We start from the raw sequence: 26,573 nt of genomic DNA on the forward strand, positions 1-26,573 counted from the left end.
CATACGTAGTATCTCTTATTAGTCTGTGCAAACGTCACTTGCGTTTAATTTTTTTTTTTGACAGAATGAGGAGCTTCAATTCAATTCAATTCTTGAAAGTATAGCTCCATCGATACTATCGATGATTCCGCCAATGTCGAGGTTGGAAAAGACACTATCAGTTTAGTCGTTGTCGGTAGATTCAGTGTGCGGTAATGAGGAGCTTGACCTTCAGCTTCAGATTGAATGAAATTTGACTGACTTTTTTGTTTGCCAATGATTAATTTTATTTTACAATTTATGTTCATCTGTTACGTTCTTTATGTTGTCAAAATAAATGTAATTATCTGTTTTTTTTTTAATTGTTTTCTACCCACCATAATCTAAACGCATAATTAACGTCAAACTGACACTGACAGCAACAGCTGATGATCTGCGGGGATCGCTCGCTCGCAGTCGCAGATTGTATCGCGCTTCCTTTGAAATACGATTCGCAATGGCTTTAAGAAATACAGTATTAAAATTGTCCAAAATAGGACGAACGACTAATCGCGCTCCGCGAGTTCGCCTCCTCAGCACGCAGACCGCCGAAAAGGAAAACGAAGGCGAGAAAAGCAAACAGACCCATTTCGGTTTGAAACTGTCGATGAGCAAGAGAAATGGAAAGAAAGGTTAGTGTAGTATTGCATTAAGGGGCTACCCGAGTTTTTCATCGATTTTTGACAGGTTTTGACTCGTATCTGCTACTTTTGCACTACAGATATAAATAAGTCAAACGGCTATGGGTTTCCAATCTTTTATTTCCATTTTTGTCTACTGGATTTGGAAAATGAACACTTCATTTATCTCGTAGATACTGAACTTTTGCAGGTGGTAGGACTTGTGCAAGGTCCGCCCGGATTGCTACCACCATCTAACTTCTAATCTGTGAAGCAGCAGTGCTTGAACTTTGTGTTTCGGCGTGGAGAGTAAGACAGCGGTAAAATTACTAGCATTGAGGTATCCCATCTTAGGCCTTTAGGTTGGCCGCATAAATATGGTGTTGCAGATGTTTATGGGTGGTTCTCTTACCATCAGGAGACCCACTTGCTCGTTTGCATCCATTCGAATAAAAAAAAAACTGAAGTAAATATGGGATCTATATTGCTTAAAGCTGTTGTTGTTAATATAATAAGCTAGAAAAAACATTAGAAAACTAAGAAATTCAGATCGAAGGTCATTGGGGCATGGGATCCCCTTAAATTGAATGAAATCTAATTTTTTATTTAATTTCGAAAGATGTCTAGATCTGTTTGACTTGTGTTTGATAAGATTGGTAACTTTAGGCCAGTATGTATGTAAAACGATAAACTATATTTATATATGTAGATAGTTTTATTTATATTGCACACTCCTTACTCATGGGTCAGTTAAGGAAACCGGATTGCTTACCTGCTATGATAACACCTTTTCAAAAATTTCTTTCAACATTGAACTTGAAATTTTATTTTCCAATTCTTGTATTTATTTTTATGGTTTTCCTGTTAAAAACTAATATTCGTAAATATACCTCAACTAAAGCACATTGAGGTAAAAAAGATAATCTAGACCTGATATTCAAAGCCATTTAAAGGCATTTATGTACATAAAATTTAAATTAAAAATATTTTCAATTTAAGCCATAACAAGCTTTTGAATTAAAAAAAAAACTACAACCGGTTCGAAAATACCTCTGTTGAGAACCCAGCAAGACTCTTTCTTTGGTAGATGCATGGAATTGCAATGTGACATTTATTACTAAAAGTTTCCAGGTATTTTGTAAATTTATTGTACTAATTTGTGGTGTTCAGTAAGACATAATATATTGTTCAGCAGGTAAACCGTGCTTGTTTGTCTGCATTGACATAAAAAAAACAATCCAGTTCCTTCAACAGTAACCAATTTTGCAACAGATATAACTTCAACCTTTCAATAATAACAATGTGTTGTTTTATGTTTGCAGTGCACAATGTGTTCGAGACGGTGGCAGAGAAGTATGATGTGATGAACGATGCCATGTCCCTGGGCATCCATCGCATCTGGAAGGATATCTTCATGCAGAGACTGGCGCCTACGCATGGGACCAAGCTGTTGGACGTAGCTGGCGGCACTGGTACAGTCAGCAGCAGAAGTAGATGAGCGGTTGTGGTGCTCAAAACGATCTAAAAACTCTCTGATTACCTCAGTAGTAGTCGAAGATAACTCAATTTTAACCCTTATTGGAGCATACTACCACATAATCAAAAGCAGCTATCAAATCCATACCTGATAAAGTATATTTTGAAAGCTAGTTGTATTTTCAACAATTACAATGGATATTGTGACATATAAAAAAGCAATAAGGTTGAATTTCCAAAGCAATGCACATGCATTTCAGCTTCAACCACATGGTCAATAAATGGCCTGTACCTTTTTAAGGGTTAATGAAAGTTAGAACTTTAAAGTTGAATAGTCCGTAAACAGATCAATGCATCGAAAAACCGTCTTGATAACCCCCCATTGATTTTAATTAAGTACTTACTTAATAATATTTTACTACCATCCTAATTTTTTAAAAAATTCCTACTGCTATTTGGGGGGGAGGATTGACGGACGCTCGATTTTAATGAAAATTTGCACTTTAAAAGTTGAATATTTTGCAAACAAATCACTGAATTGAATAATCGTTTTAGCAACCGCCTAATGATTTTAAAAGAGCTATCCAACAATACCCCACACTACAAGGTTGGATGAGAAAAAAAAATCGCCCCCACTTTACAGAGATGGGAGGTTCGTCTATGAGGTACTCTAAAAAATTTTTTGAATTTTTTATTGTACCATTTTGTCGGCATAATTTACATAATATAAATTCGTGCAAAATCACAGCTTTCTAGAATTGATAGTCAGTGTCTGAGCAAAGCCGCGGACGGACGGACGGACAGACAGACATAGTCATGGCGAAACTATAAGGGTTCCGTTTTTGCCATTTTGGCTAGGGAACTCTAAAAACACCTCACTTTACGTCTTTGGGTCGATTACAGGGTAGGCACTGCTAGCTCGCGCCGAAGCTGCGAGTCGCCAGTTCAATCCGTGTAAAATACTGCTTTCTAGTACAGAGTCGCTGTGCAAAGCCGCAGACGGACGTACAGACAGACAAACAGCCATGGTGAAACTAAGCATTTCGTTTTTGTAATCTTTGCTACGGAATCCTAAAAACTGATAGTCAATTATTATAATTAACAGAAACTTTAGAATAAATTTAAAAACTGAACAATATTATGTTTATTTTGAATGTTTGCATACTTAGTTAATTGATTAGAATGTCATCCATCATCATATCAGTACCCCTAGTGTAAGTTTTCGGTTACAAAATACGTCTCGATCGCGTTCGCGTAAAATCTCAATTTGTATGGGAACACGAACATCGCAAACGTTCCGCTAGAGGCGCTGTTCGTGTTTCCATACAAATTGAGATTTTAACGCGAACGCGATCGAGACGTATTTTATAACCGAAAACTTACACTAAGGGCACGGAGCCTTAGGATGTTCACTGTTAGATAGATCTCCAGTTGCTTCGGTAGAAAGCAGCCTGCACCCACCATGAACCTGCGGGCTCGGTTTTAATCAGGTCATCCGTCCTTCTCAGCGGAGCAGAATGTATTGGATTGATTTCGATTTTACCGCTTGACATTGTAATAATATTACCTCGTTGAGTTTCTTGCCGAATTCTTCTCAACAGAGGTTTTTCCGAACCGGTGGTAGATTTTTTTTGACATTCATAAGTGCTTGTTATAGCCTAAATTGAATAAAGATATTTTGACTTTGACTTTGAATACGTTAAACTCGGGTTGTTGCAGGTGACATCTCCTTCCGTTACATCAACTACCTAAAGAACCTGGGCCCCGCGCCGGAGGGCCGGCCGAGCAGCGTCACAGTCTGCGATATCAACCAGGCCATGCTCGACGTGGGGAGGGCCAGGGCGGAAAAGTAAGTCAAACTCAGTCATGTTTATTCAATTTAGGCATACAACCAAGCTCTGCCCTCGTAAAGAAGTATGCGGTTTAAGCTTGTTTGAGGAAATGAGCTATTTATGTGTAGTTAAGTCTCCATCGAAAATACAAACTGAAATATAGATGCACAGAAAAACCAGAAAAATGCGCTATGGCACGCGGCACGGAATGCCGAGGACCTGGGTTCGATTCCCAGCGCTGGTCTTATTTTTCTGGTTTTTCTGTGCATCTATATTTCAGTTTGTATTTTCGATAAAGGTTTGACGGGATGACCGTAAAAGTAACAAAAAATTTGGAATTGAAATAAAAAATACAAAAAAAATACAAAAAACCAATCTTAGTTAAGTCTCCATTTCCACCAGAGATGTGTGAGGATGTGTTGCGAGGAATGTGTTTTTCATTAACCAATAGAAACTCTTTATTTACCTATTTGGAATGTGTTTTTCATGGACCAATAGAAACTCTATTTACATATTTTAACACAGCACATCTCTGGTGGAACGGAGCCTAAATCTAAAAAAAAGTATGTATGTATGTAAATCTATTAGAAAGCCTGTAATTCAGTAAACAATGCAGCTCTTTCATGAAAACTTTGTCGATACTAAAACAAATATCAGTTTTCTCGGAATCGTTTTTATTACGACGGCAGACTTATGTCAAAAAATCTACTACCGGTAGAGAAAAAAACCTCTGTTGAGAAGAATCCCGCAAGAAACTCAAAGAGATAATTAGTACAGGGTGTCTTCAGATATCAGCGGCGTCTTTAGCCCATGTAGCGCAGCGCCCGAGTGCAATTATTACTTTTCATCTCTCCTGTTCGGAAAGTTTAATTTTCATGGGTAGATAGCCGGGTGGAAAATTGCGTTTTCATCTCTAGGGTGGAAAGTATTTTTTTTTTTAATTTTTCGATTAGCCACGGAGTCGAAGAGAATTGAGTTACGTCAATGACACTTTTTTTTCACGTTTCGGCATGGCCATCTAGATGCACGTCGTGACCAAGGACTTTATATACCACACAGGAGGTTGAACGCCGAACATCCATTTGAAACAAGAAATTTGATCTTTATTACGTCACGTACATATTCCATCTCTTTCTTTAGTTAGGTTCAGAAAGAGATGAAAGTCATTCGTGAAATGTGAAAGAAAGAGATGAAATATATAAATATAAATAAGTAATGAAGGTTAAACTTCTTCGTTCGGTGTTTAACCTCCAGTTTTGTATATAAGCTCCTTGGTCGTGACCAACTAGATTTTTTTTTATAGTCTGCCGTGGCAAGTGGCCAGTCGAAAAGGTACCGTTGGAGGTTGGATATAAGTAAATTCAATTTATTATTATTCTAATTTTTTTTGTAGTATTTTAATTTCCTCACAGTCGAAATGAAAAGTAGAGTGTCTAACTCGGGTGAAATTACCCATTTCCCCTCGAACTATTGGCGCTCTCACTTCGTTCGAGCGCCAGAAATATCTCGGGTGAAATGGGTCACTTTCCACCCTTGGTTATCAATCTACTATTACCGCCATCTAGGAAGCGCGCGGTCAAAATGGAATAGGTACAAATACAAAGTGCCGCGGCCGGCGCCCCTAACACCGCTGCGCCCGTGTGCAACGCACACCCTGCACTATAGGTAAAGACGCCTCTGTTAGTTATGCGAGTAGAATCAAACCTTGGATTTAAAGACCCATGGTCAAAGACCCCCTTTATAATTTTTTAAAACAGTTAGCTGATTTGGGACCATTTCGTGACATGCATATTTATCTTATTTTTTATTAATTCTTCTCATTTTTGTCACGAATAATAGTAGATTATTGTCGTGGCCTGGAATTAGGCAATTGCTGGCTGAGTATGACTAATACGAAGCCAGAAATTGCTATTCCAGCCGAGACTAATATAAAGTTTTTCTCAAAAATGGTAAATAATTCTGAAATAAAATAAACTTATTCTCAAAATATATTATAAAATTTAATTTTATTCCAATATTTTTCTTATGCTTTCCCGCCTATTTTCATTAAAAATAAACTGCAGGTATATTTTTTCACCGAAAACACCACAAGCTATTTCAGAACCCAATAGAATAAGTCCGGAGTTCGACTTGTGCCAACATTTACATGGCCTTTTTAACTTTAAAAAAAAATTGTGAATGATTGCAGGCGCGCTAATTTATTATTGTCGAGCTAGCGCGCCTGCAATCTTTTTAACTTTTTAATTTTTCGCTGACCATAAACTATGCACTTCACCTTCTGGTAAAGAATAATGTCAACTTTTATGGACATTTTGAGAAAAATGTTTTCTTTGATTCTTACGCCACTGGGGCAGAGGCGTGTAGGTATATTTGTTGTCTCGTTGCAGACAAGGCTACACTGGGCCGGGGGCGGGGTCGTCGTGCGGCGTGCACGTGTCGTGGGCGTGCGGGGACGCGGAGGCGCTCCCGGCGCCCTCGGACTCCTGCACCGCCTACACCATCGCCTTCGGCATACGGAACTGCACGCACGTCGACAAGGTGACTCCTTGCTACCTCAAACAGCGATTTAGCTATGTTACTTCTGCTTGTTGCTCTCAAAACTTTCTCCTTACTGTCCACTTTCAAACTCTAAATTCTATGTTTATTCTTACACTGTCCAGTTGTGGAACTCCCTACCGATGGACTTTTGAGGCGCGCAAAGTCCTTGCCTATCTTTAAGTCTATGCTTAGAGAGATCTGTCATCTTGCGTATGAATGTTATAGTTACCTTATTTGACGACCGGATGGCTAAGTGGTTAGAGAACCTGACTATGAAGCTTGAGGTCCTGGGTTCGAATCCCGGCCGGGGCAGATATTTGTGTGAATAACACGAATGTTTGTTCTCGGGTCTTGGATGTTTAATATGTATTTAAGTATGTATTTATCTATATAAGTATGTTTATCCGTTGCCTAGTATCCATAGTACAAGCTTTGCTTAGTTTGGGACTAGGTCAATTGGTGTCAAGTGTTCCATGATATTTATTTTTTTATTTATTTATTTATGTGTTGTTATGGTATCTATCTACCTATATATCTGTTTAGATTTGTTGTGTATGTGTTAGTTTTATGTATTCTTGATACTGCTCTAATCTACTGTAAATTGCACCACCTGCTAAAATGTATTCCTTATTTCTGTCCATTATAAAGGTTGCCTGAAAGAGATCGCTCTGAATATACTTGTGTTTTCGGTACTGTTTACTGTATTGGTGTGCAATAAAGAGTTATTTTATTGTATTGTGGGTCCTGGCCACGCCGCCGCCGGCCACGTGGGCCACAGCCCACGGTCAAAAGGTCACGGCTCATTAGAGCCACCCGGCACCCGGCCAGCACCGCCTCGTCGTTCGCCGTTTATTTGCCGTCAGGTGGTCCACGGGTGGACGCCGCGTCGTCAACGAGTGAACCTGCAGGGCTACTACGAAACTCGAAGTTCGTGTCGTGCGGTCCCTGTGACACTTATACTATTTAATACGAGAGCGAGAGGGACGGTACGATACGAACTTCGAGTTTCGTAGTAGCCCTGCTGGCGTGGTTCACGTATTTCAGAGTAATCACTATGACTGGTGGGTGACGAGCGCCGCGTCTCAAGCGTGCGAGCAGCGGGCTATAACCGAGTGGTCCAGTCAAGGGCAAAGATATCGACACGGCCAAAGTAACAAAAATATGTATACACGACTTTATGCACTTAACATTAAGGCCGTGTATACATATTTTTGCAACTTTGGCCGTGTCGATATCTTTGCCCTTGACTGTCCTCTCACCGTCCGCGCGTGGCAACCTCGCGAATAAGGCGATCCGGTGACGCTAACTAAAGAGTTGATGTAGTCAGCGCAAACCCTACAAATCCATAATAAAGAATACTAAGTTAACCGCTCGAGGCTAGGCGATGCTGGTCGGGTGCCGGGTGGCTGTGATGAGCTGTGATCTTAAGGAGTCTTGTTTTACTAGACTTTACCCGCGGCTTCGCACGCATAAACTATTTAGATATAGCTATTGAATTGAAATTCCGGGACTTTTAAAAGTTGCGTCCAAGGCTTACATTAAATGCGTATAGTAAGACATCCGCGTCAAATTTCATGTCTAATCCTGGCTGTTGAGATTTTATCCCGACCCGTGGGAATATCAGGATAAAAAGTAGCCTGTCTTGATGATGTGGTCAGGTGCTGGAGGAGGCGTACCGCGTGCTGTCGCCGGGCGGCCGCTTCATGTGCCTGGAGTTCAGCCACCTGCCCAACGACGCGCTGCAGTGGTAACTCACCTTCACCATATACCACCACCACCGTGGGACTCCCGACGACCCAAATCGGGCTGGGTCTAGGAGAATAGTAGATATTTTTGTAGTCGTTGATATAAAGTTAATGTTTCAGTGACAAAAGAGAATGAGAGTTTTCTTTCACAGCACGTGAAATATCGCTAGATGGCGTTAAGTCTCGTGAGGTCTATTAGACGTTTGCTCGTGTTTGGTTATAACTAAATGAGCCAATCGCAAGCAAACGTCAAACGGACCTCACGATGCTAACGCCATCTAGCTATATTTCGCCTCTGTAAAAACCCTCATTGATTAATTGCTATAGGTACCAGTTTTATGTGCGAAAAAAAAACTAGGATTTGACCGCGTTTCTTGGTTTGGATCCGCTCCGCCCTTTATCGAAACTACTTGATTCTGTAAATAGGTCGCAAAGGACTTTTTGTCGAACTATCTTCATACCAAATTTCATTTAAATCAGTTCAGCGGTTTAGTCTTGAAGAGATTACAGAAATACTTTCGCATATTATACTCAGCAGCATAAAATTTGGCCCACTCTACATACATTTGAGGGCCAGATTTTTTGCCGCTCAGTATATTTTAGTCTTTGCCTTTGTAGGTACAATCAACGTCAAAAATAAGTGATCACTTTTATACCTTGTAATTTTAACGTTATGTTTGAAAAGCCATACGAAATTGTGTACCGACTGGAAACGACGAAGTACAAAAGTGATCACTTATTTATGACGTTGACTGTATAGTCTGTCAAAAAAGAGAATAAATTAAAAAGTGGCAACACTGTAGTGTCCTCCTTTTTTGGTTTGACAGGGTTTGAAAGGGATGACACTACAGTGTTGCCACTTTGTAATATCTTCTCTTTTTTGACAGACTATACAAGTCTCTCAAAGTTTGTCAATTGTATTTTTTTTTGTAGAATAAAGAGTTTACATACATAAGGTATGGATTACGGATTGTACTTTAATGTTACTGTTACCTTTGGCAGGGCGTACGACCGCTACTCGTTCCAGGTGATCCCGGTGCTGGGCCAGCTGATCGCCGGCCAGTGGAAGCCCTACCAGTATCTCGTCGAGAGCATACGACAGTTCCCCAACCAGGTCAGTACATACGGAGAAACGAATGACCACCATACGGTTATTATACTATGTATGACGACCGGCAAGTGGTTAGAGAACCTGACTATAAAGCTTGAGGTCCAGAGGCCGTATTGCCTAACGTTTCAAATGACAGGTTTTCCATACAAAAACTGTCATTTGATCGCGATTGCAAGCGTCAGAAACGTTAGGCAAATACGGCCTCCGGTTTTGATCCCCGATCGGGGCAGACACATATCTGTACGAATAATACGAATTTTTGCTCCGGGATCATGGATGTTTCATATTATTATGTATTAATTTATTGCCTAGTACCCCCAATTCGTTAAAATTTCTTGCTGTCTCTCATTTTTTAAATATCGGTTCAGTAATATTTTCGATAGCGGTACGCTCGAAGAACTACCCATTTATTTATTATTCTTCATCACACTTGCTCGTAAACAGTGTCGTAAAATGCAGGCTACCTTGGTTGCAACCCCCCAAATAAAACCCTCGACCTTAATGTGCTTGTCATGAAACCCGTGGTCGGTAAATGAGTCATTGCCCGTACTAATTTTCTTGTCATGAAGCCCAAGAATGAGTTTGTTACTGCATGGCGTGCTGCTCGTGCTGGCGTGCTGCTCGGGCACACGCTGCGGAGCAAGCGCGCAGTCAGCGGTATCGGCAATTTTTGAAAAAATATTAGTTTTTTACAAATATACAATTTTGCTCGCAAATGTGATGAAATACATTGTATGTCGCACGGGCGGTAGTAGAATTACGAACATCGACTCATTAAAGCCCTCCGTCTTCGACTTCGGGCTTCTAATAGACTCTCATTCGTAATTTCTTATTTACCGCCCTTAAGACACAATGTACTATTTATACATACGTCCCGGAATGTATAAATTGTATACTATATGCCAGGTTAGGCTAACTTCATAAGACCCAAAATCTACTATTCTCTTGACACTGATCTACTCATCCAACTCGATTCTTACAGAGTTACCCAACACGAACACGTTTACCTTTACTTGCCCGAATTTCACTTGCCATACCAACGTTTGCCATAAAATGGTTTTTTTAAATGTCATCATATAGAATGCAGTAGGTTAGGTTAGGTTAGTTTAATATCAACTCTGAAGAAATTACTATTTCAGAAATAAATTACTTTATGGCAAATGAAAATTCTAGAAAACGTTACATTCGGGCAAACGATAGAGAACCTACCTAACAATGTGATTTGTTACAGGAGAAGTTCAAGAGCATGATAGAAGACGCGGGATTCCGACAAGTTACATACGAGAATCTCACTTTCGGCGTGTGTGCCATACACTCCGGCTTCAAGATATAGCTCTAGTTATTTTTAGTAATTCTATAGTCACGAGAAAGCGAATTTGATATTTATTGTTTACGAAGAAAATTATAGTAGGTAGTTATCAACCTAATAAAAATGTACATAAAATACCTTTTTTATGCTACTTTCCTTCGTTTTACTTTCTTACTATAATCCGTTTACTATGGTTATCAATCATTTTACGGTGATACATAATAACTCTTAGTGATAGTATTATTTTTGACGAAGGCATACATACCGTCGTCACAAGGATTATCGTATAATGAATGATTACCAAATTAGTATCTGTGCCAAATTTTAACCAAATCCGTCCAGCCGTTTAGCGTGAAAGAGGTTGCTCTTTCACAAAAATCTAGGATTGAGCCTTTTTTATGGAAGACAACAGTATTTCATGGTATGTAGTCTGGCTTCGCCAACTCTAAACCTTCAAAACAAGCTGCGATAAGTGATTACATTATTGGCGACAGTACGTTAGATATTCTTCATTATTGTCAGTATATTTTCATGAAGTAAGGTAGATTAGGTTAGGCGTAAATAAAACACTAGAATTTTAAAAGGAATTTATTGAGTCCATCAAACTGTGTTGGTATTTGGAATGCAGATCCAACCTAAATTACATGTACACATTAAAAACTATGATATCTCCGAGCTAATCGCGAAACATACAATTTGTGATACTTTAATACACCAATATGCTTTCACCTAGAGTGAAAGTAGTCCATACTCTCATACACATGTTGCTCGGTAGAACACGTCATTCAGTCACACTGGCCGTAAGGGTGCGCTACCATTGAGGCGGAGCGGAGCGGAAATCTGCAGGATCGATCAAACACATGGCGCCTGCAGACTCAAGGCGAGACAATCGAACCCGTATGAAGCGAGAATGTTGAATGAAGAAGTTAGCACTTTTTTTAGCTGGGGTGTTTTTAACCCCCGACGCAAAAAGAGGGGTGTTATAAGTTTGACCGCTTGTGTCTGTCTGTCTGTCTGTGCACCGTAGCTCTTAAACGGGTGGACCGATTTGGATGAGGTTTTTATTATTTGAAAGCAGGTTTTCTAGCGATGGTTCTTAGACATGTTTCATCAAAAACGGTTCAGCCGTCTTTGAGATATTGAACTTTGAAGTGACAAAGTCGGGGTTTCCAATTTTTTGTTGGTTGAGTTCGTGAAACGTGTCGACCTTCGCCGTGAGTCTGTAGGGGTCCGACCATGACTCCGCGCAAACAGCAGCGCGAGGGTTTCCTCTGTTCATTGTGCGGCCAAGTTGCTCACCATAGTATTAGGAGCCATTCTTCACTAACCCAAGAAGAATTTAGCAATTTTTCGACCTCCCTCCCTTCCATTTTACACTCCCTGCAAGATGTGCCCTCGCCCTAAATCTGGCAAGATTTAATTAGTATCGTTTACTTAATTTACCCAAGTTACATGACAATTTCAGTCTGTTTCTAGCAAAAAAATATTTGCCAAGAAAACGACATTCACTAAGATCCCAAGTGAGATTGAGTGAGATCGGGTCGACAACATGCCCCCGTTCTAAACACCTCACCTAGCTCAGGATGATATGCAATGAACATAGAAACCGTTCTCGTTGCCGGCCGCGCGTTGTCATAGCTGTAGGTTGGTGTATTGTGCAGTCTCCGGTCCGCTGCGCGCAATGCGAGCGCACCGTTGGTCCGGGCATGCTAGTTAGGCTACGGGGCGACGCTAGCCGGCCGGTCTGGGCTGAGTTAACATCGAGAAGCGAGTGAGTCGGCCGCGGCGGCTGCGCGGGCGCCGGGCGCCGGCCACTGTGCGGTGACCACGGAGTTAGACAACACCTAATACAGCTGGTACATTGGGAGTTTAACGTGCGCCTTGGATACATGTTTCAGGAATCAAGACGCCCCGAACAGCTGTATCTCTTAGCAGCTGGAACAGTCTTCCAAATAAGTATGTTACCATTTTTTGTGACTGTTCTGTTATAAAAAAAGGCAGATTGCCAACTAGTCTTTGATGTTACTGACATTGGCTTCGTCGGCGACGTACGCAAGGCTTTTTAAAACGCGCGTTCGGCAACGTGCGTTTTAAGAACCAAGTTCCGAAAACGCGCGATTCTTTTATATAGAGCGACATAATTATAGCTTTGTTCTAAAATCGCATGTTACCCAACCGTGCGTTTCAAAACGACTAGTGTATAACAGCTTGATTCCCAAAACGCGCGTAATCAAAGCGCGCGCTTCGAAATACTTAATGCACATCTTTATAATCTACATTAGCAAAGGCGAACACTGTCGGTACGCCGGTCAATCACTACCTAACACCTAACATGAACGCTGGCGTAGTCTCCACTATCATTGGAGCTGTCTAGGTACACAAGGTGTTAACTAAATGGCTGAAAACCTGAAGTGGTTTGTTCAGAATACAAAGATAAGATTACACTATAGTTTAAACAGGTTTTTTTTTTAAATCCCTCTTACTGTGCCCTGTCTAAAAGTTAAATGCAACATACGTCAGTTAAATGTCTTAGCGAGGTTGCATATAATTTAGATAATTTTAATTGCTGACAAGTATAAATTACGCGTGTAAAATAGAAATCAAGTTGAATTACTGTCTCAGTAAAACAAATGATTTTTTTTAACAATTAAGGTATTTGTAAGTATATGGTTTAAACTACGTCGAATTTCGAAATATTTTTGAGCACCTAGACACCTCCGATGTTTATGGCGACTGTATGTACACCTTATTGCATTGGAATAATACGAGCGAGAGAAATGTTGGGCGCGCCTGGACGACCGAGTTTATACTGTGACAAGGCCCTGCGTTCGTTGGATAGGCTAGCTTTGTTGTCGAACGAGCGTCATCACAATCATTCACTATGCCATTCTAAAAGCGGCAGACAATAGGTTTGGTAAATGCGATTGTAATAAGCGCTCGTTAGCTCAAGCCTTGGTTACCAGTAGCAATTTTGCAGAGGGAGTTTAACCAAGTTACCAATGTCAAATCAATGGTCAAATCTCCAATTAAAAATAGTGACCATAAATAACTGGAGATTTGACGAGTGGTTTGACATTGATAACCTGGCGTAACACTTAACAGCGTTTATTCCTACTGAGCTGGCAATGTTGCATTTTTGTTAGTTTTTCTCGATTATTCCATAAAAATTGAATGAAAATTAAAAATGTTTTTTGATAGAACACTTCTTAATATATTCTTATTTATTAATATATAAGTGAATGTGTCTACTCCAATAATTATTCGTAATAGACTTTTATATTCCTTAAAACCAAATTAATGTTTATGACCGGTTTTTAAAGAATAAAAAATTCTATAACGAATAATTATTGGAGCAGACACATCAACTTATATATTAAGAAAAGTGTTCTATCAGACAACATTAAATTATAATTTTCATTCAATTTTTATGGAATAATCGAGAAAAACTAACAAAAATGCAACGTTGCCAGCTTAGCAGGAATAAACGCTCTTAATGTGTACTGAACCGAATGTTGAACATGAAACTACCGTGAGACTCACTCATAGTAAATTATATTATAACGGATAACTCAAGTCTTAAACCGAGTTTAGCTCGACATGTTTCAGTTTGCGTGTTGCGGCAGCCGCCGAGTCGCGTGCTCCTGAGAGGAAGGGCTACGAAATAGCCCGAAACATGTCGAGCTAAACTCGGTTTAAGACGTGAGTTATCAGTTATAATATCATTTGAACCGAATGTCTAAGTTTAGTGCTACAGTTGTGTCGTACTGATCTAACGAACGTCGGACTTTTTTAGCGCTCCGGATCTTAGAAATTAATTAAAATTTTACTGTCGTCCGACCACGGAAAGTTGCATCTCGACTAGAGAAAGCTCATAAAATACTGTCTCTATCCAAGATGCTAACTTACTGCGGTAGAGTTGTATGTTAGTTACAATTCTGAAGTAAATATTTTTAAAATCGTATAAGAGCGAATGTAGTTTAAATATCCGTCTCAATTCTTCACGCATCACACAAGATTTTTCAGCGTAAGATTAAAAATTAAACGGTATTTTGTGTCGGCCGTAAATCCACTTTAACGATCCAACTATCGGACGCTAATGAAAATGGTATCGACTTATAAAATCAATTTCTCGGATCCGTCACTCGATTAAACTTTATGAAAACATTGCAACAACAAGAAAATTGTTTTTAATACTTCCAGATTTATAATATTTTAACTACATGCTCACCTTTCGTTGGCTCAACTCATAGACAGGCTATACATCAATTATTTGTTTCCTTATATTAAACTAATACAATATAGTCTATTAGTATTTGGTAATCCGACCGAATCAAAAAACCCCCCTCCGGTTTCACTCCAAAATAACAAATTAATTATAATTTAGAAACGAGCTGCGCTCTATTTTTGGAATGCGTACAGATTTCTAATGCATAAACAAACGAATGGAGCTACGCCGCGAAATGAAAATAATTGTGAACGTTAATATTTGTACGATTATTAAAATTATAATGGACGATTTTATTAACAAGTATTTGAAAGGATCTATTATCGAGTTTGTTTGTACTGTGAGTTGTCGTTAGGCTGTTAAGCAGATGGAGCGAGGGAAGAGCCGGCGCCGCCGCCGCGTGCATCGACATTAAGTTATTTGCAATAATTTCAAAATCATACCCAAAGATCCGTGATCCTGGCATCCAGCGGAATCCTGTCCAATCCGAAACGTTCCTCCGCGCGTGTGAATCCGAAAAGTTAAGAAATGAGATCCGGAGCCGAGCCGGTGGTTCGGTTCCCGGCCGCCTCCGGCTACCCTAACCGGCCGCCTCCCTCCAGCGCATCCAACGAGCCCAATCCAATCCACAGAGGATGAAACAAAAGAAAACGATTTTAGTCACAAAGTCCTCATCCTGAGTGGCTACTTATGAATCTGTAAAATATATGGTAGCATGTAAGTAGCGGTCGGAGACAGTCAGAAGTATCTCGGTACACATTACACCTTACACGTTACACCTTACACGTTAGTCGGCGCCGCCGCCCGCTGCCCGCCCGCCGTGCTGTCGACACAATTACATAATACACCGTCACACGCCTTGCACTTGCTCCACATTGACAGTACACTACACTCTACGCTACATTATGTCGGACTTCCTCACGCTTTGTCTTCTAGATCTAGACAATCATTACACTATTTTTCAGTTTTATGTAGACCCCCTGCTGATGTAATATTGTTTTTTTTTTTTGCAAAATCGAAGTCCATGTAAGGTCATTCTACTAAAAATTAAAATTTCTTTTACGAAAAAAATAAATAACATGTATCAAACTCAAACTAAGCCATGGGGTACTCCGAATATTAGTCAGATTCAGTGGAATGTTTATTTTAAAAGTAGATGTTAACTAAAGCAGAATTTACGACATACATACGTGGAGCCAGTACTCGGCAGCAATCAAGGAAATGTAATAAAAATATACACACACCTATGTTTGAGCTGTGCAAAATTACTACATCAATAGTTTGTTAGTTTTGAATTTTTAATTCTTTAAACATATCATGAAGCAGTTAGTTTCTTAGAGATCATAGCAAAAAAAAAAACAGAAAATATTGTTGAAAGGGAAGATTCTCATTAGCTCTTTTATAAAAATTAGACTGTACAGATGTTGAGTCCAGTTTGATCCTTTCTTTGTTGTAATACATTTGGGAGCGTGTCGACTAAATAACTATCAATAAGACCTATGCACACTATTTTTTAGCAAAAGAGTGAACAGTGGTCTCATTTGAAGTGTTGTTAACTGCGCCTAAATAAAACAATGTGCATAAGTCCCAACAGGTACAAAAATTTGATAAGGAATCTCCTCTAGAATGAACACTTTCGTCTCTCTGCCTGCTTTCTTGTTTTATATATATTGTGGAAAATAGACCACAACTTCAGCAATAACTAACTTCTTGAGCAATTATTTTTTTAATAGATCGATCTTGGAGAATCCCTGGATGGTAGGTGATCAGTGATAGGTCTGTCGCAGACATACCGATACAATTCTGTTCTACAAGAATTGCTTGCTAACCGGGGATGGTAGGCATGCAGTAAGTACATTTTGTTGGAACTCCAGCGTTTCATTTTTAATTATTTTCTGTTGTATTCTATGTAGAACATAACATAATCGGTAGGTCTGTCTGTCTGGTGTAAGGTACGGACCTGTGGGTGTGGGCGCTCACTGCTCAGTAGTTGTGGTCGCGACTGCGGCTGCGCGGCGAGGGCGAGCGCGAGCGCGAGTACGAGCGCCGCACCGGCGAGTACGTTGGCGACCCGCGCCGCCGCGGGGAGTACGACCGCGACCTATAAACAAACAAGCTTGCATGTACCAACTCATAACTCACGACTGCTCAAACGCGTTACTATCAGATAGTCTCATCAACTCATCCTAAAAATAATCTGGATAGATTCGCAGCTAGTCAATAAAGTAATGGTTCTGGCGTTTCGCCGGCCGCTGCTGCGGCATGAGCACGCTCGCTTGGCGCGCACTGTAGTCACAGTTCTTTATACTCGCTTTGCCCGTCGTCGTGCCTAACAGAGACCTTTTAGGTAATGAGCTGAGCTGTAAATGAGCTGGAAATTTCTAAAAATGGAAATCTATAACAAAACTCAGTAGAATTATTTTGGTTCAAGTAGATGGTCGCCTGTGAAGCACTTACTTTTAAAAGTCAACAATCACGACAACTTGTGAGATCTCCTGGAAAATACTCCGATAACTGCACTGCCATTAAGGTCAGTTCCAGAGTGACATAAAACAGTAATCATATTCATACCTGTCCCGATCGCCGCTGTAGCGATCCGCGCCGCCGCCACCGCCGCCGCCGCCACCGTAGTCTTCCTTCACGCGAATGTATGACACCTCACCCTGAAAAAAATACAAAAGGTCTCATTCAAAAAGATATTAAGTATATACATATCTTACATCCAGCGAGGTTTCTTTAACCAGGTAGCAGCTGAGTCATAAGACATATTTTACTACAACTCAGTGAGTCCACTAATAAAATCTTTTTTTTATCAGTTATCACTTGATTAATGATGCCTCATAACACGTAGCAATACGCCTGCGAGCATGTTAAATTTCTACCCAACTGCATAACGCCATTAATTAGATTGCTACTGAATGACAAATTCGACTTCTTATGTGATGCAATTGCTAAAAATTAATGAATGGAACAAAATGCCATTTGCAAAGCACTTCAATATTGTAATTTAATCAGCACACGTACCTCATGACTCCTAAACCTGGAATCATCCAGCTTCTTGACCGCATACTTCATATCCTCATGCCTAAGGAACTCGACAACCCCCGAGCCATCCTTGAAGGTGTCAGCGAAGCAGACGTCTCCGGCCTCACGCATGTGGTCCTTCAGGTCCTGCCAGGAGCCCGAGGGGGGCAGGCCGGTGACGAGCACGCGGTACTCGGAGCGGCGGGCGGGGGCCCGCGGCCCGCGCCGCGCGTCCCGAAGCGCTCGGCGCCGCCGCCGCGGGAGCCCCGGCCGCCGCCGCCGCCGCCGCGCGGGAACTCCACGCGGAGCCGGTAGCCGTCGTAGTCGTAGCCGTCACGGGCACGGACGGCGTCTTCCGCGTCTCTGTCATGAAATACCACTGTATAGTATCTGGTCAAGTACTGAACTGTACGCAAACTTCTCATTCATAAGTCACAGCAAATATTTCTAAAAGAGGGGAAGATGATGCTCAGTGTTTACTTCTTATTAAAATTAAACATTACTATCTTCCAATACTACATCTAGTTTGATTAGAGTTTACCCAAATATCTTTGTTAAATTTAGGTTACAACAAGCAATTGTTAAAAATGATCTAAAGTTTTAAAATAAGTAATATTTTAGTACAAATCGCAACACAGTAACACAAGTAGGTATGCCAAGGTTGATAATAACTTCCTCATAAACTAAAAATAACATTTATTTCTGCAACTTTTATTAGCAAGAAACCCATTAAATACAAGATATAAGCAAAGGCAAATATAGAATGAAATGTTTGAATAAGTGTGTCACTTTAAATGATATATAATGCAAGTAGCTGTTATCTACAACTGAAATAACATGTTATCGGCATGACAAGTGTTTGTTCAATTACTAGTGCGTAATGGTATCAAACAAACAGGAATTAATTGAGCTATTACACAACCACGCAACTGGAACTGCTTCGTTTTTTTAGTATTAGAAAAGGGGTAAACAATTTTGCAGTCTTTATATTGAAAACCGTTTGTAAAAAAACAGTAACTATTAGTTATATGATATCAACAGAATATAAATGCTCATATTTCTGCTAATTGTTACGTATTTGCTGTGACTTATTTTTCAAGTGTTTCCCAATAAAGACACATCAAGATCGCTTACCTTCTTTCTAATGCTATAAAAACGAATTGTAGTTGCTAGAGTTGTATTAGGCTTTGAAAACTTTCATACAAAAGAGCTGCCCAGAAATGAATTTACCTCTGACGAGTTCCATGCATTACTTTCTAATAGAAAAAAAAAACTAAATTGGTGGCAGTTTGGTGGCTACCTAATATTAGTGATGTGCAATACAAACTATCCAAGTCTTGACAATAGCTATGTATGGGAACTCTAAAATTGACCTGATAAGTCAATAAAAAAAAAGTTTTGTTATTTTACTGACATTGCACATTACTAATGTTAGGTAGCCACCAAACTGCCAGCTTGATAACGGGTTCTACTGATTACTAATAAATTAACTAAATGACAATAATTGATATTGTATCGTTAATACTTTACTTTTGAACAGAAGGAGAATCGAGGCTCCCCATGAGGCTGGCATAGTCACATTTAGTGTACCAAAGCCTTGTTAAAATATAAGATATAAAAAAAGGAGAATGTAACTGTAGGCAGTATCTAGACCATTTATTCTAATAAACTTAGAATATGTTTTTAGATAATCTTAAAACCAAAGTTGATATTGTAAAACATGTTTAGCACTAAAAAGAAAGAGTCTGTCAAGCAAGATACATTCTCCAAAGACAAGCAATGTGATCCCATTTACCGGGTGGTCCATCAAAATAAAATACCAGTCACAACCACCCCGCCTTGTTTTAAAAATAATACCTACTACTGATTGACGCATCAGAAATATTTGTAAGTCATAATTTTTTCATCCCAGCCTATTTACATCCCACTGCTGGGCACAAGCCTCCTCTCAGAAATAAAAAGTAAAAGTAAATCGTAAAATTATTAAGTGAGTCACAGAGGGGTAGTGTGAAAATTACCAAGCCACGGCAGAACTATGTTTGGGAAACACTGCAGTAAAATCATGATTCCACCAGCTCTACCATCAAAAACTGTTAACTTTTTATTTGGTTCATACATACATACCTACTTATGCCTAAGAAAAATGTTTCAATCTATGTGGGTAGGTTGCAAACCTCTGCTTCTCTCTATCAGCAGACATTTTTGAACATGAAACTACTGTGAGACACTCGCATTAAATAATATTGACCCAGATAGGATAAAAATCACATTTTAAATAAGAGTTTAGAAAGCCATAGTTAAGAAAGCAGTGGTTATCTAATATTTTTACTAGCTTGAAGCAAATTATGTTACATAGTAGCTTCATCGTAAAACTACAAAATGAAAACATTTTAGATTTTTCTTGCATTAAATTGATGTAGCTCACTTAAAATACTGCAAATAATACATAGTCATTTCATTAGCTTATTGTATGTTAATCACCTTCTTGTAAATACTGGTTGTACACATCATTAGCATGACAATTAGATATTTGGGCGTAAATTACCTAGTGATCAAAAATAATACCACATGAGCGTATTTCGTTTATAAAAGTATGAATACTGTTGGAGATGCTACGTAGGTACTTGCTACAGATTTCTGGTAGGGTTGTTGTGTTAATTAGAGGGACATAAGTAGGACACAAACAATTTAAACTTTTACATCCTTATCAGCAAAATTTAACGTATTATTAAACAGAACTCACCTCGGATCCTCAAACTCCACGAAAGCAAACGGGGGTCCTTTTCTGTTTTTCAAATCAACGAATGTAACTTTGCCGAATTTGTAGAAAAGATCTTGGATGTCCTTTGTTCTTATGTCCGGAGGCAGATTTCCCACGTATATTCTGCATTCATTTCTGTTTCCACCGCTTCCACCAGACATATTTTAACTCTTAAAATACTCTAATCACACCTAAATACGAATTTATTAATAAAAACTTAGCGGCGTGATAAACCTTTGGCTTGTTCGGCGTTTTTGACAAATCAAGATGGCGTCACAGTATACACCAGCAGGAAAAGGAAATAGAGTTACTTTGTTTATGGTTAACGATGAGGTTCGATCAGAAATAAAGTGTCACTAAAACTAATTTTGTTTACTTTCTTTAACACAGGTGCTCTCTACTTTTAGCTGTAACTTATATTTTTCTTACGATATTTTTTCTTAAAGTAAAGTAGTTTTATTTAGTAGATGTTTTCACAATTCTACAATCGACAAAGGTCCAATATCAAAGTAAACACTAGCCGCAAACACGTTAAGAATAGAACGCTACCAATTTTTTTTTATTTTTCAAATTGTCTTTGAATTTAGAACGCCCTCTACCGCAAAATAGGAAGTAATCTGTGCTGAAAGAAGCCTGTGAAAGAATCCTCTAGAAAGTAGGCATAGAATCTCCGGTATCAAAATCTTTACGTGAGAATTTGTTCTTATTTGGAAGCAAACGTAAGTAATTCTTTATTTATTTTATGTTTTTAAGTTCTGCAGTGTTTTCAGTATTATTTAAAAGTGAAAGTTTCGTTTAATTTCCATTATTCATAAAATGATGCATATAAATCCGAATGCGGATGAACATATTTTCACTTTCGTTCGCGAAAAAGGTGCAATAAAGTGGTTTTATTGATTAAATTGTCGTGTTTCTATGGAAATATCCTCGAATGTGATGGATTACCGTTTATCTTTTTACTATAATATCGACTAACATGTTCGCGAATTAGCGCAGTGCTACAAGTTTTCGCGATTTTATATTGATGACGGGCCTTACCGCCAGCGCTTCCGTTCGAATTAGCACGAGAAAACCTTCCAGCACCGAGTCTGCAACCCAGTACAGGTATTGTGAGATACCTAGGCACGGGATAACTGAGGTTTTTTTTTAATTGTTTTTACTCCGCGCAACGTTTTTGGTCCGATATTTCGTAAAAGGCGCGCTGGTTCCAGAGTCCCGGGTTTCGCGCTTGACCTTTGGTGCAAGTTATTTATAGCTGTTATTGAACATAAAGAATCCTGTACGCATTATGTGGAAAATCTATCGATTGAGTGTTAGAAGGGTAGGCGATAACCTTTGAGGGCCATTGACAATCAATGACGCGCTAGCTGGTTACTTTACATAAACTAGAGACAGGCTTGCGAAAGTCAGAAAAAGCTGTCACGCGAAACGGTCGGTTCGATTGAGAGTATTAGTACTTACATACCCATTTTTTTTTTCAGAAAACCAGCTGACAAGATGTGTGACCGCAAGGCGGTGATCAAGAATGCCGACATGAGCGAGGAGATGCAGCAAGACGCTGTGGACTGCGCGACGCAGGCCCTCGAAAAGTTCAATATTGAAAAGGTACCTACATTTGCACTAAACAAAATTCCCATGCTTTCAGATAAAGTTATTTCCTGTTGTGGTAAGTCAGTGGTCAACGGTTCCCACAGTTTAATTGTTTTTGTTAATTACAGGATATTGCTGCATTCATCAAGAAGGAATTTGATAAGAAATACAACCCAACGTGGCATTGCATCGTGGGCCGCAACTTCGGCTCCTATGTGACGCACGAGACTCGCCACTTCATCTACTTCTACCTCGGCCAGGTCGCCATCCTTCTGTTCAAGAGTGGTTAGACCCTCCCGCACACTTTGCTCTAAATTTTTTGTTGTTAGGATGCAGTGGACGCAGTATTATCAGGCTCGCGAGCCTCGCCCCTTGCTGGCGCCCTTAATTTGCAACAGTACAGGGCGGGGATTATTTACATTCCTACCCTTAGGTAGTTTTTACCTAGCTTGTCCCCGCTCTGTCTGTTGGCGGGCATTTGGCGGCGGCCGGGGCGCGGCGCGCGGGCGCGAGAATGAGTGTGTGTTGGAGCGCTCCGGACGGGTTCCGCGACCTTCACTCCCCGCCCTGGTGCACTCGATGTAAATGTACTGTGTTTAGCTTAAATTAAGATTCAATATTGACTCGTGGTAAACATTCACTTCTAGTGTATTTATATTAAAGAAAATTTTAGTTAATTATTCCTAGACTTTAGTGTAAAAGTCATGTTAGTACCTAACTAAATCTATTGTTTAATTTCTTTGTTAATACAGTCACTGGAGATATTTTCAATACTTCTATTATTAAACTTTCTTACAAACCACCAGTACATTGTTTTATTCTGAGTATGTAGCTCTGCAGGGCACAAAGGCCCAGTGTTGTTACAATAGCGATAGTTTCGTTATCGATAGTAGGACGTAGTTTAACAAAAGGATCCAAAGCACTGTCATGTTATTCATTAATAATTTCGCTGAAAGTAGATCCAAAATTGAATAAAATATTGAGGGTTGGATCCTCTTTAAGTGCAGTTGGGCTTGAGAAACCAGTCGATAGCGCGATAGTTATCGAAAATATCGACATGCTGCAATACTATTGAACTTTGTCAATACTGTCTATACTATCGGGATGCGGGATGCTACTGATTGTTGAAAATAAGTCCGTACCTTTATATTCCTAAAGCTTGCCTGTTTTTTATTCAATAAATAAATAAATAAGATCAAAAGTATCGATAGTAACTTGTTTTCATTAATCGATAGTATCGTCAAGGGTCGATAGTTTCGATAGTATGAATGATTTTAATGGCCACGATATTATCACAATACTATCAATGGTTACTTTTTTAACCCCCAGACCAAAAAAGAGGGCCGTTATAATAAGTTTGAGGCCAATGCAAACGTGTCTGTAGTAACAGTAACAGCTCTCAAACGGATGGACCGATTTCGATGTGTTTTTTACGTGATAGCGTTTAGTTTCCTTGCGGAGTACTATTAGCTTATTATTAGTTATTCTGTGCTTGCGTTGGGTCCTTAGTTACATTAGAATCGGTTCAGCCATTCCTGAGATATTGAACTTGGAAATGACAATGTCGGGGGTTTCCTAACTCTACTTGTTCTATACACACTTAAAATAGACTAGATTTTTTTTACTGTACAACGGCAAAACCTACTAGACACTGGCAAAATTGTCCTCCAATGGACAGAGCCATGTTTTTATAAAAAACCAACCAACTTATTAATACTGGGATGGAAATACCGACCCCTTTTTTCGTGTACACGCCCATAGAAGCTCCTGTCAGTTTCTATAGGCATGTACACAAAAAACAGGGCTGGTATTTCCATGTCGGTGTTATCCGGGCCGTCATCCAACTCATTCACTGCTTTGAATGCGTTATAAGCGGTCTAAGTGACGTCATACGTGTCGATACGATAATTTCGCATAGCGCCTTGAACGCCACTTTGAGTTCATAATTATAACAATGCTGTAGGTACTAAGAGTGCTTACGCGTTTCAAGGTACTGGGTGAGTCTGCTTAGGCTCGTAAAACCCACTCCCGAAATGTATGTGGGAAAAAGGGGTTACTTTGGGCGCTATGTTTGTATGTTCAGCAAGTTCAGCTACACAGTCATGTTTAAAAATCTGATTTCAAATAAATAAAAAACCGCATTAAAATCAGTCCCGTTTAAGAGCTACGGTGCCACAGACAGACACACATAGCGGCCAAACTTATAACACCTCCCTTTTTGCGTCGAGTTAAAAATTGCGTCAGCAGGACGGCAAGATAGGTACAAAGCTCGAATGAATTTAGCACTTGGTAGTAGGTACAGGACCTGCGCCGCCAGTACCAGTGCAACTGCTGGACGTTAGTAAGGTACGAGTATGCGAGCAAAGAAGCCGTGGTGGCCGAGTGGTTTGACCTATGGTCTCTGAAGCAGAGGATCGTGGGTTCAAACCCCGGCTCGCACCTCTGAGTTTTTCGAAATTCATGTGCGGAATTACATTTGAAATTTACCACGAGCTTTACGGTGAAGGAAAACATCGTGAGGAAACCTGCGAAGCAATTCAACGGTGTGTGTGAAGTTCCCAATCCGCAGTGGGCCCGCGTGGGAACTACTGCCCAAGCCCTCTCATTCTGAGGGGAGGCCTGTGCCCTGCAGTGGGACGTATATAGGCTGGGATGATGATGATGATGATGATGACGCGAGCAAAGCCGAGAGCCAACAGTAGTGCTTAACTAAAGCGACGACTGGGACCAACTGGGACCAACAGCTTAACGGTTAGTGACCCTGTCTCCGATGCTAGAGGTTTTGGGTTCGCTATAAGCCATTTGCATATATTATGAATGTGACTGTATATCATGCAATATATTTAGGATTCCGTCAATGATTTTACAACATAGACCTAATTGTTCTTCTGTTTTGTGAGCATAAGGTAACATGTTCCAAAGCAGCGGCAGCACACCTATTACGAGTACCTAGTAAGTATACCTACACAATTTACTGTTAGGTATCCTTTTTTTCTCCCGCTACGAAAGATATAGGTACCATCAGCCAAATATGTGGTCTACCACCCTTGATAATCGTTTGCATGTCATAAAGCAATAATGCCAATAGACGTGTCTGTCACTTAAATTCGACTTTAGCGACATATTCATTTGATAGGAATTTGTTTAAAAATTGATAGACCACTTATTTGGCTGATGGTACCATGCCAAATATGACATTGTGCTCTACTAGAGTCGATAATCGTTTGCATGTCATAAAACAATAATGCCAAAAGAAAGACGTGTCTGTCAACTTGAAAGTTCGGCTTTAGCGACATTAATTTGATAGGAACTTGTTTAAAAATTGGTAGACCACTTATTTGGCGGATGGTACAGTCAAGGGCAAGGATATATACGGCCTTAATATTAAGTGCATAGTCGCGTATACATATGTTTGCAACTTTGGCCGTGTCGATATCTTTGCCCTTGACTGTACCTACGGTATAGTCCTCGTCTTCGATTTGTGAGGCTAGAGACTACAGTCTACAGTTGTCGCCTTTTTTTACAGGCTTTTATTTAGTTTCACCTGTCCCGTTGTCTGTCTCTCTGTCTAGACAGACAGACTGACTGAAAGACAACGTTAGACAGACGCCTGTAATCAAATCTTGCAAGCTAAATTCGACCAACTTCCAGTGGTTGGATTGACTTGAAATTTGGTATACTTATATTATGTAAATTGCGTGACAAATGTGACGATATAATAATCTGGTAGTGACTTCCTGGTAGTCCGGCCAGGATCGTCTCCGCAGGACGGAACTCTTCAACGGTTAATAGCATCAACTTGAAATTTGGTGTGCAAATAGAGTTTGCGTACAGTCAGCAAAAAAAGCTTGTATTAAAAATGAAATTTTCACCAAAACTTATTTACGCTTCATTCCAGCGTCTTACTGGTAGGTACTTTACCAACTTCCTGCGACTCCCGGACTTCATCTGAATCTGCTCAGCAGTTTAAGCTTGAACTAACAGACAGCTAAGACAGTTACTTTAGAATTTATAATAAGTATTAGTTTAGTAGGTAAGGACCATTGAATTCCGTAATCAAAATGGCGAAAGTTGTAGATCGATATTTTAGTTGTGAAGTACCTTTCTAGGAAATGTGTAGGTAGTCCTGATTCTGATGTAAGTATGTACATAGGTAAGCACTAGATAGATTAGATACCTAAGTAGTAGAGGAGTACGTACCTTTTCACTATGAATTTCAAGATGGATTGCTATGCTATTTAATTCTTGTAGGCGTTTAAACAATTTGGTAGGTGGTTTTGTAACGATTTTACTATTATATTATGTACTTTACCTGCAAGGTACA

The 26,573-nt window shown here is 39.7% G+C and overlaps 3 protein-coding genes across 4 annotated transcripts; 2 read left to right on the forward strand and 1 right to left on the reverse strand.

Annotated features, from left to right (window-relative positions):
• The first annotated feature begins 475 nt into the window (after positions 1 to 475).
• Positions 476 to 10,800, forward strand: LOC141431413 (2-methoxy-6-polyprenyl-1,4-benzoquinol methylase, mitochondrial-like). The gene is made up of 7 exons (XM_074092582.1): positions 476 to 650; positions 1,961 to 2,110; positions 3,834 to 3,963; positions 6,334 to 6,484; positions 8,143 to 8,231; positions 9,232 to 9,343; positions 10,572 to 10,800. The coding sequence occupies exons 1-7, from the start codon at positions 476 to 478 to the stop codon at positions 10,671 to 10,673; spliced, it is 909 nt and encodes a 302-aa protein (XP_073948683.1). The 3' UTR covers positions 10,674 to 10,800.
• Positions 10,801 to 11,223: 423 nt separating this feature from the next.
• On the reverse strand, positions 11,224 to 20,942 carry LOC141430906 (serine/arginine-rich splicing factor 1A-like). Its single transcript, XM_074091780.1, is given in 6 exon segments — positions 11,224 to 15,697; positions 16,835 to 16,975; positions 17,446 to 17,537; positions 17,899 to 18,104; positions 18,107 to 18,261; positions 20,642 to 20,942. Coding segments are annotated over 5 exon segments (750 nt in total). The 5' UTR covers positions 20,821 to 20,942; the 3' UTR covers positions 11,224 to 15,697; positions 16,835 to 16,857.
• Positions 20,943 to 21,249: 307 nt separating this feature from the next.
• Positions 21,250 to 23,054, forward strand: LOC141430907 (dynein light chain 2, cytoplasmic). 2 transcript variants are annotated; one of them, XM_074091782.1, is made up of 3 exons: positions 21,250 to 21,378; positions 22,141 to 22,264; positions 22,378 to 23,054. In XM_074091782.1, exons 2-3 carry the CDS (start codon positions 22,157 to 22,159, stop codon positions 22,537 to 22,539), a joined length of 270 nt encoding a protein of 89 aa, XP_073947883.1. In that variant the 5' UTR covers positions 21,250 to 21,378; positions 22,141 to 22,156; the 3' UTR covers positions 22,540 to 23,054. The 2 variants fall into 2 exon arrangements, with proteins under 2 accessions (XP_073947883.1, XP_073947882.1); XM_074091781.1 differs by lacking the exon at positions 21,250 to 21,378 and adding an exon at positions 21,618 to 21,763.
• The last annotated feature ends 3,519 nt before the right edge of the window (positions 23,055 to 26,573 follow it).

The sequence above is a fragment of the Choristoneura fumiferana genome, chromosome 9 (assembly GCF_025370935.1).
Source record: "Choristoneura fumiferana chromosome 9, NRCan_CFum_1, whole genome shotgun sequence".
NCBI classification, from domain to species: domain Eukaryota; kingdom Metazoa; phylum Arthropoda; class Insecta; order Lepidoptera; family Tortricidae; genus Choristoneura; species Choristoneura fumiferana.